We start from the raw sequence: 10,426 nt of genomic DNA on the forward strand, positions 1-10,426 counted from the left end.
TGAATTTCAATTTCAAGTCCAACAATTTAAGAAACAAACTCGAAAATTTTTTAAAATGTAAAGTAAAGATCTCACTTATTATTAAATTTCAATTTCAAGTCCAACAATTCAAGAAACAAACTCCAAAATTTTCTAAAATGTAATGTAAAGATCTCACCATGTGAATCTAGATACAAGTTTTATTGTTATACTTCATTCATTCGTTCGTTAACAATCTATCCATTTTTTTTATTTTGGTCCGTCCTATAATAAAGTATCAATTTCATCTCCTTTTTATCATTCAAATTTGCAATATAGTACACAAGTGTCATTATTTTATATCATACAATACTAATAAGGTCAGTTTAGTCTTTTTTACCTTTATTTCTACTATATCTCAATATAATACTAATATTTTTAAAATTTTGTGCAAAAAATAAATAGAGGTGAGGGGGAGTATTCTATAGTGTGTTAATCCAATTCAATTTTTTACACAATTTCAATTAATATTATATGTTAATATAATGCATACTCACACTCCATTTATATAAATTATCAATATACTTCTCTAAATTTTCATATCTACATTAAAAAAAAAAAAAAAAAAAAAACAATGAAATTAAAAATCACAAAATGAACACAAATAATTTAAAGTCTTACTTAAATTTATAACAATAAACTTAGAAAACAAACTTTTTTTTGTTTTTTTTTTAATATTTTATATTGCGGTTTTATTCATGAATGAAAAAGTTGGAGTAATACAAATTAACTAGGGATAGGCTTCGATGACAGAAACTGGTGCCGGAATATATTTGATGGTGTGTTTGGAGAAGCCGGCAGATTTTAGAAGATCGCCCCATTGCTTTGCATTTCTTTCTTTCCCATTGAAAGATAGTGCCAACATTTCCATGTCTAATCCCAAATGAAATCCTTCGAAGGTGTTTTTAAGGTTGCCGTGGTCGACCACAATTTCCACAATTATCACTTTTCCGGTCTCCTTTGGGATCGACTTTTTGCAATTCTTCAAGATCTTCACACACACTTCGTCGCTCCAATCATGAAGAACCGACTACGACCACAAAACATCAGTCATATATATAAACATCACAACATATATTATAGAAATATATACAGTCTGTTTTTATTACATATGTTGCTGATTGAATCAAATCAGCGCTATACTGATTTGATCCGATCAATAAATGGTTTGCGTTTGTATAAATAATAGTCTCCTAATCATTAATGTTAACAAATCGATTAGTCCTTTACATTGTTAAGTTATAACATGAATATTACTTAATCATTCAAAGTAAACACACGGTTAAAATAACAATATACCATAAGCAAAATAGCGTCGCCACGCGGAACTTCGACGAACATGTCGCCACCGATGCGCTCGATCCGGTCATCGCCTCCGGGCGACAAGGCCACGACTTGGGGAAGATCGAAGTTAATGGCTCGGACAATCGACGGGTACGCTTTCACCAACTTACGGAGCGCGGTTCCATCACTACCCCCGACGTCAACCAAACAACCGATCCCCTCGAACGCGGCCGGGTAGTGTTCGATCACCGACGATATGTTCGAACCGCCTAGGCACGACATGCTCTTAGCGACCAACTCGTTGAATGAAGGATTCGCGACCATATACGTCCCAAAATCGACGCCGTGCACAGCCTTGAAGGCGTTTGTTTCGGTCTTATTCGACGCGAGGACTTTCGAGAAGCTCAGCTTGGAGTTTACGAGCTCGGGGCTACTAAAGAATAGAACCAATGGCGCCATTCGATCCTTGGTGAGTAGACGGGAGAACGGCGTGTGGGCGTAAACGATCGATGAATCTCCACCATCGATTCCGACGACTTTGAAAATGCCGCGATGGGTCAAGAACCGCATAATACGGTGGAGGAAGTCGGGGGAGCACCCGGAGGCCGAGGAAAGCTCGGCCAACGTCACCGTGCCGTTGGGACGGGTCTCGATGAAGTCGGGAATGCCGAGCTCGATGACACATCGAACGATGGCCAATTCAGTGAATTGAAAAATGCACTTCCGAAGATCCTCGACGGCGGCTATTTCTTCCTCGTTTGGCTTCGGAGCTGCCATGATTTTAGACTCCATTGATGGATAAGCTTGCTGCAGTGAAAATGCTTGTATATATAGAAAAGATTCCTTGTCATTCGAATATTTTTTACATCTCCACGTCAGCCACCAATTGAAATTAATATTATGGCATCGTTTGATTAGACGATAATATATATATATATATATATACACATATATGTGGTTTGATTAGAAGCTTCTCTTTGTTATTGATTGTAACGTTTTGTAGGGTTTGGAGGATTATAATTGTATCGGATTAAATGAGAGGGATACATATGATTCCCTCCGTCCCACGTGCTATGTCCACGTTGCAGTTTTTGTTCATTATTTTTTTTTTTGAAAAATAATTACACATTTTAATCTCATTTTAAATTTTTAAATTTTATTTTTTTATTTTAATTAAACTAATTAGTTATCTTAATCTTAATTTATAATTATTTATATAATAAAATAATTATTTTACTAATATATTCTTAATTATCTACTAATTACATCCCTCCTAAAATACCTTGTCTACAGTGTAGCAGACACGGTATCTGGGACGGACGGAGTATTTATTTATTTATATTTTATGAGAATCAATCAATATAGATACTCTCTTTGTCCATTAAATTAATTTATTTGGGTAGTTGAGGGTATTTTGGGAATTTAGTTAAAAAAAGTAAAGTAAACAAAGAGATGGTATTGTTGTAAATAAGTGTTATATGAACGATAATAATTAAATGTCGATTTGTTGACTTTGCCAAAATTAGTAATTGGATAAATTTAATGAACGGACTTAAAAGAAAAATGAGAACAAATTTGGCAGACGGATGAAATAATACTTTTTCATAACTATAAAATTTTAAATAGTATTCGATTTGATAGTAGAAAAAATATATAGACAATATAAAATATAGTGTATATGTATTTTTTTTTTCCAAATTAAATGAATCAAACTAAATTAATTTATAAATATTACTTTTGTCATATATTATTATTTGGAAAATGTAGGACTAATTCGAAATATAAACATTTTTTTGGGTGTTGAAAAAATTAGTCACAAAGTTAATATTTCGTCGTCAGGGATGTCAAATAGGGCGAGTTAACCCCGGATTCGCCTCGGACTCGCTTTTAATGGGGCAGGTTCGGGTCTAAATAATATGTTTCGGGGCAGGTTGTGGATTTAGAATTTTAAATCTGGCCGAGTTCGGGGCGGATTACGGGTTTTAATAAAAACCCGCCCCAACACGAACCCGGACCCAAGTCCGGATATTTTTTAAAATTATTATAACTAATATATATGTACATTTATATAATAAAAATATATTATTTATTTACTTAAATAATTTTAAATATAAAATTCAATTAGTCGTCTGCTCTAAATAATTTTTTAAAAATATTATACCTAATATATGTATATTTATATAATAAAAATATATTATTTATTTATTTATCTTATTTTTATGGATCAATATTTGATTGTTTTTAGATTTTCTTTTGTGCTTTTAATGCTATTTATTTTAGTATTCGATTATTAAAAAAATTATTTATTATTATATATTTTTTTAAAAAACGAGTTTGCCAAGTTGGCTCCGAATCCAGACGGGGCAGGTCCTGGGGCCGGATGGAAGCGGAGTGGGGCGGGTTTCGAAGCATAATATTTTTTAACAAGGCGGGTCTCGAGGCCTGCAGAATCCGCTTCGTTGACATTCCTTTTTGTCGCAAACATCAATGTTAATCATTGACCTGCGTTGTTTGTGATGGAAAATTCAATGGGTAAATTAAAAAAAATTATTTTCGTCGCAAATAAATGAGTCAACCTTTGTGTTGACATGTTTGCAACAAATTTACTCGTGAAATTGTTTCCGTAAGTAATTCCCCACTTTTTGTGTAGCGTTTGGATGGTTGTGATAGTGCATTGGACGAATTGGAATAATTTAGTATTTTAATGCGATATTTTGTAAGAAAAAATAATACACTCTCTCATTCTCAGTAAAAAGTTATTATTTTTCATTTTCGTCCGTTTCAAAACAAGATTATCATTTCATAATTTAGTAATTGTACTACCTCTCCAACAGAATAAATATATTTTCAACTATTATACTATATTAATATGGGTATTTTTATCTTTTTTTTACTACAATCCAATATAATACTAATATTCAAAAATCTAAATGTAAAAAGCAAACATCATTCTTCCAATAGGACGGAGGGAGTATTATTATTTTATTATTAAGGATCTGCTGATAAATGATTTTGTTCACCCAATTTTATTTTTCAATTGCGATTCATCTAAAATAATAATAAACAATACATAATATCTTTTATAAAAGTTAAAAAGTCAAAAATAAAAAATTTACAATAAGTTAAAATAATTATATTTTTGACATAATTTTTTTATACCTCACACTAAAAATCTATTTATCTAAAAATATCGGACGAACGAATCCATTGTTATTTTGATTTAAAATTACAATCAAACACAATATGCTTATAAAAAGCAATTATATTTTTATATTTTAATTATTATTATTATTTATTTATTTTTGTTATAAAAAACCGATCTTTGAGACAGGATTACCAAAAAATAAAAAAAAAATTAAAAAAAAAGGTGGTGGCCTATCTGGCCATTATTGGTGGTGGGTCCGACTTAATTTGGTCTATATATAATATATCCTCTCCTTAAAATAAGAAAAATTGGTCGTCTTACTATACTACGAAATTATTTGATGATGTCTTGTTGTTATTAATTTGCGTGTTTATTTGATTAGATACAAATTTTAAATAAAAATATAAAAATAAAAATATTTTTGGTTTTTTAGGTAAATAGAAAGTAGAACAAATAATATTTCTTTTTATCTAAAAAAAAAGAAATAAAAATAAATTTAAATAATAAAAAAAATGATAATAGATTTGGATAACAGAAAGAGTAGTAAATTATATTCTTTCGTTCCAATTCAAAATATATTTTTAATTATTTTTCTTTAGTCTTATTTAAAAGTTGTTTTTTTTATTCTAGTAAAACTAGTCATATATTAATTTTAAAATATTTTTAATTTTTATTTAAATTACAAATATAACATTACACGTACAATCATTTTATACATAAAGTCAAACAGTAAAAAAAATATTAAGACCTCTTACACACTTCAACTAACTAATAAAATATTACTCCATCTGTCTCCATATAATTTGTCTCTATTTTCTATTTTCTTTCATCTCACATAATTTGTCAAGTTTTCTGTTTGAAAATATGATTATAGACTTTAATGACCTTTCAAATTTTATAATTTTTTTAATATTAATTAAATTATTTAGTTATCTTAATGTTAATCTATAATAATTTTTACTATATAATAATTATTTATACTAATACATTTTTTAATTACTCACTAATTATATTTTACATAAATTTTTATATTTAAGGTAATATGCCCAAATTATCTAGAGCGCAGATAATATTATTTCTTAATTTATTATAAAATTTCAAAAAAATTATATTAAAAAGGGACAGAAAAGTAGTGGGTGTGTTTGTTTGGAGGATTGGATTTTAAATACATTATTCTTTCAATTTTTCCCCCTCAAAACATCAAATCAAACACCTATTTTTTATTTTTTATATTATACTAAAAATCAATTTTACATTCAAAACATTACATCAACACCTATTTATATCAAATCATATAGCTATTCAAAATTCAAAATTTTTACTATTTAAATTCCAACTCAAAATCCAAATCCCTAAACAATGTGTAACAAAATCAATTTCAAAAAGTTAGATAGGATTTGAATAATTGATTTTATTGTACTCCCTCCCTTCGTCCGGTTGGAAGGGTGACATTTGTTTTTTGCACGTAGATTTTTGAATATTAGTATTATATTGGATTGTAGTAAAAATGACAAAAATACTCCGATTAGTATGGTGTAATATAAAATTAATGACATTTGTGTAATATATTTTAAGTTGAAAGAGTATTTATTATGTTAAATAGATAGCACAAATACTAAATTAGGTAATGATTCCTTTTAGTGGGACGGATGGAGTATTAAGTTATTATATCTCACCAACACGACTATTTTTCAAGAGTGTGCTATGGAACTTCTTACTAGGCCTACTATAAAATTGTTATTATTATTATTATTATATTATTATTATTTTATGAGAAAAGTTTTTACAATAAAATTATCGGGTGGTGTGTTATGGTGTGGTCATTTTATTTTACGTCGGTAAAAAGCAAATCATGCTAAAGAAAATTTGTGTGAGATATTGGATCGAAAAAATGTTAGTAGAATTTAAATCAATAACCTTATAATTATTAGCCACCATACTACAAAAAATTATAAAAAATATCATCAATGTATACCTAATTATTATTTTTATCATTTGTTTATCTAATTGAAAAAATATATCCTACAAGTTCTAAAAAATTGTCATTTATGTCATTTAAACACGCGTAATATTCACATGACTAGAGAACAGAAATATGATAATTTTTTCAAATGCGTAGAATATATTTTGTGAGTAAAATAAATAAAATAATAATTGGATATAGGTTGAAGATAAATAAAATAATAATTGTAACTAATGACTTAGTTTCCCTAATAAGTTCGAGCTTTTAGGTGAGACGGTCATTAGCTTCCGACATATATATTGCAATTTTTCCCCACCATGCTACAACTTTATTTATACAAAAATGGAATTTTGGAATTTGAAAAGTTTTAGAATAGTAAAAAAATTAATATTTGATTTGATATTTTATAAGAAAAAATTATATTTGATACGATATTTTTTAAAATTCAAATAGTACCAAATTTTCAAAAAAATATTGTCTAAACAAAAGGTTTGTGTACTTTGTATTTTCGAGTGACGATTATCCATAAATATTATTAAAAATAAAATATATACATATTAACATAATATATATAATATATTATTATATTTTTTATTTCATTTATAATAAAATAAAAATTTAATACAAAAGATTATTTTATATTTATAATTTTTAATACTCAATATTATAAAAACATTTCATTAAAAACACAAAAGTCAATAAATTCAAAATGTACTTCTTTTAGTTTGATTCGAAAACTTTTTATTTGAATTTAAAATTAAAATAGCATATAATGAATGATATTATTTTTTTTATTTTTTTATAAAAAAATAATATAAATTTTTAATTTAGTAACTTTACTACCTACCTCTAATATAATTAATACTCTAATAACTTCAAATATATTACATAAATATCATTACTTTTATATAACATAATTCAATAGTGGCATTTTTGTCATTTTACTTGTAAATCAATATAATATTAATATTAAAAAATCTAGCAAAAGACATATAATGCTAATTTTATAAGCCAAATGTAGTACTTTCAGGATATTATTTTCTATTTTTGTCCGTCCTATAAAAAAAATATATATTATTTTCTAATTTAATAATTGTACTACCTATCTAACATAATTAATGCCCTTGCAACTTTTAATATATTGCACAAATACTATTATTTTATTTTTATATCACGCAGTCTAATAGAAATAATTTGATCATTTTCACTATAAAATAATATAATAAAAATAATAAAAAATATTGCTCTTTTTTACTTATTAAGAGTGAAATATATCAATTTGTTTAAATAATGCATGAAAAAATACTAAACTGTCAAAATTATTTTATATCATAAATTTTTATATGGTATGATACCGTACCAAATATTTTTTCAGTACGACAAATTGCATATACTTTTAGCATTATTGGTATAATATATACCGAAAATATCAATATAGTTTGATATTTTAGTATTTGATATATCGGTTTATAGTAATAATTTAGTATATTGATACTAAAATAATTAATTTTTTAATATATTCTTAAAATTGTAAAATTTTTTTTATTTTTTATATTTCCGCGTAAAATATTATGTTCTTATACCATAAATGTAATTCGATAGAAATGACTCGATACTGTATTCAAATAATACCGAACTATATTGTATACCACACCAAATTTTTTGGTATATTAAAAAAAATATCGATACCATACAAAAAAAATCGGTATACTGTAATTGGCATTTTCGGTATTTTTTAGTACGATATGTGTTATTTTTGTAATTCAGTAATTTTTCATCTATAAATTCGGTATACCAAATTATTGGTACAATATATAAAATAACATACTAAAATTTTTGGTACAATATATATAATATGCGTTATAAATTTTGGTACGCAATATCGAACTATTCCTATCAACAATCAAATTCGAAAAATTTGATGTCTTGTTTATATTAATATTTTTACTATTACGGCTGTTATTTTTGTATTTAAATTATTACAATTAATTTTTTTTTTATCTAATTAGATAATTTACAATCAATATAATAATATTTTTTAAAATAAAACAATTCAATATATAAAACATTAAATTTAAATAAATAAAATATTTTAATTTTTATTTCAATATTTCATCCAATACGAATAGTGAAAATAACATTTTATTATATATATATATATATTACATTAACTAGTCATACTATCTAATTATATAAATCAAATTTTCTTAAACTACGCTACTAATTTCGCGGAACGGAAGAATATTATTTTTTGAATTTGGTGCAAAATAAACACAGTAAGTTCAACCACCGCGTATGGCCAAATCAGTGGATGAGTAGGTGGGCCTGTGGTGACCCATCTCAGGCATTATTTATTTTATTGAAATATACAACTAGCCTGCAATTTATTTATTTAGATATACTTTTTTTGTCGTTTAATATATTATTATTTTCATCTTGTTTTATAATAAAATATTTTTATTTTTTTAATGACTACAGTATTTCAATGTTATAAATATCTTTATAATTTACAGTATATTTTATAAATATTATTATTTTTATATTACACAATACTAATAAAATTATTTTAGTAATTTTTATTTTATTTTTAATATGTATCAATATAATATAAATATATTTTAAATCTCATAAAAAAAAAATAAATATTTACTTGAGGGACGAAAAAAAGTATATATAGTTTGTTCTTGCAATTAATTTTTTAATACAACTTTCAATATATATAATATATTATATTTTATTATTTTATAAAAAAACTAATATTTAATATAAATATAATTTTATATTAATTACATGATTTTTTATATTTCACGTTCACGTAAAAAAAAATATATATTTTAAATTAAAATACTACACTAATAAATATATGTGTATATATATAATTCACACCCTTCAATTATTGAAGAACCAGCGCAAATCTCGTGGTATCACATATAGTAATTTAAAATTAAATAAATAAATATATTTATCGAATACAGATATTGATATTATTAATTATTTTATTGGATCGGTCTTGTTTTTGTCTGTATTGAAATTATGGTTTGTATTTGGAAAAAATGTAGGAATTGTAAAGTAAAAAGAATCTCATAAAAAATATTGCATTTCATTTTTATATAATAATATTTTATAATATTTCAGATTTATTCTTTTGTCATCCTTAACACTCTTATCGATAAAATTATATTCCCTCTGTTCTATAATACTAATCCCATTTTGTCATTTTTTTCCGTCTCAAAACAATAGTTTTATTTTGATTTTTTATAATTAGCTCTTCATATTTTTACAAAACTATCATCATTTTTTCAGAATGATTACGTAAAATAAAGACATTTTAGTTTTTTAAAAATACTGTTATACTCACTATCAATATAATACTATTATTTTTTAATTTTTGTGTCCATTCCAAATATCACTATTGTATTGGAGTGGAGATAGTAATTGGAAGAAGAGATGTGTGATAATTAATTTGAATAAGTTGAAAGAATAATTAAAAATATATTGGGTGAACTAATTTTTCATAAATATTATTAAAAAATATGATATATATATTAATACAATATACTTTCTCCGTCTCATAACAAAGTATCTATTTTTTCATTTTAATCCGTCCCATAACAAAATATTCATTTTCTTTTTTAGTAACTATACTATTTACCTAACATTACAAATACCCCTACAACTTATAATATACTCTCTCCGTCCCACATACCATGTCCACGTTGCCATTTCTGTCCGTCCCACATACCATATCATTTTTCTTTTTCAGAAAATGATTACACACTTTTTAATCTCATTTTAAATTTTTAAATTTTATTTTTTTTTAAATTTTAATTAAACTATTTAGTTATCTTAATTTTAATTTATAATTATTTATATTATCAGATAATTATTTTCGCTAATATATTTTTAATTATCTACTAATTACATCCCTCATAAAATACCGTGTCTACAGTGTAACAAACACGGTATGTGGGATGGAGATAGTATTACACAAATGTCATTTCTTTATATCATATATA

The 10,426-nt window shown here is 25.3% G+C and overlaps 1 protein-coding gene across 1 annotated transcript; it reads right to left on the minus strand.

The window, feature by feature from the left end:
- Positions 1 to 613: 613 nt before the first annotated feature.
- Positions 614 to 2,149, minus strand: LOC127265846 (acetylserotonin O-methyltransferase-like). The gene is made up of 2 exons (XM_051295866.1): positions 1,318 to 2,149; positions 614 to 1,048 (listed from the first exon to the last, which is right to left on the minus strand). The coding sequence occupies exons 1-2, from the start codon at positions 2,092 to 2,094 to the stop codon at positions 749 to 751; spliced, it is 1,077 nt and encodes a 358-aa protein (XP_051151823.1). The 5' UTR covers positions 2,095 to 2,149; the 3' UTR covers positions 614 to 748.
- Positions 2,150 to 10,426: the final 8,277 nt, after the last annotated feature.

Source organism: Andrographis paniculata, unplaced genomic scaffold (assembly GCF_009805555.1).
Source record: "Andrographis paniculata isolate CXL003 unplaced genomic scaffold, ASM980555v1 Contig17END, whole genome shotgun sequence".
Classification (NCBI taxonomy): domain Eukaryota; kingdom Viridiplantae; phylum Streptophyta; class Magnoliopsida; order Lamiales; family Acanthaceae; genus Andrographis; species Andrographis paniculata.

Bases quoted from the DNA above. Each gene is read 5' to 3' on its own strand.
- LOC127265846 (XM_051295866.1), bottom strand. From the start codon at position 2,094: ATGGAGTCTAAAATCATGGCAGCTCCGAAGCCAAACGAGGAAGAAATA. The intron at 1,049-1,317 runs GTATATTGTTAT...TTGTGGTCGTAG, and splicing joins GCGACGCTATTTTGCTTATG to TCGGTTCTTCATGATTGGAG.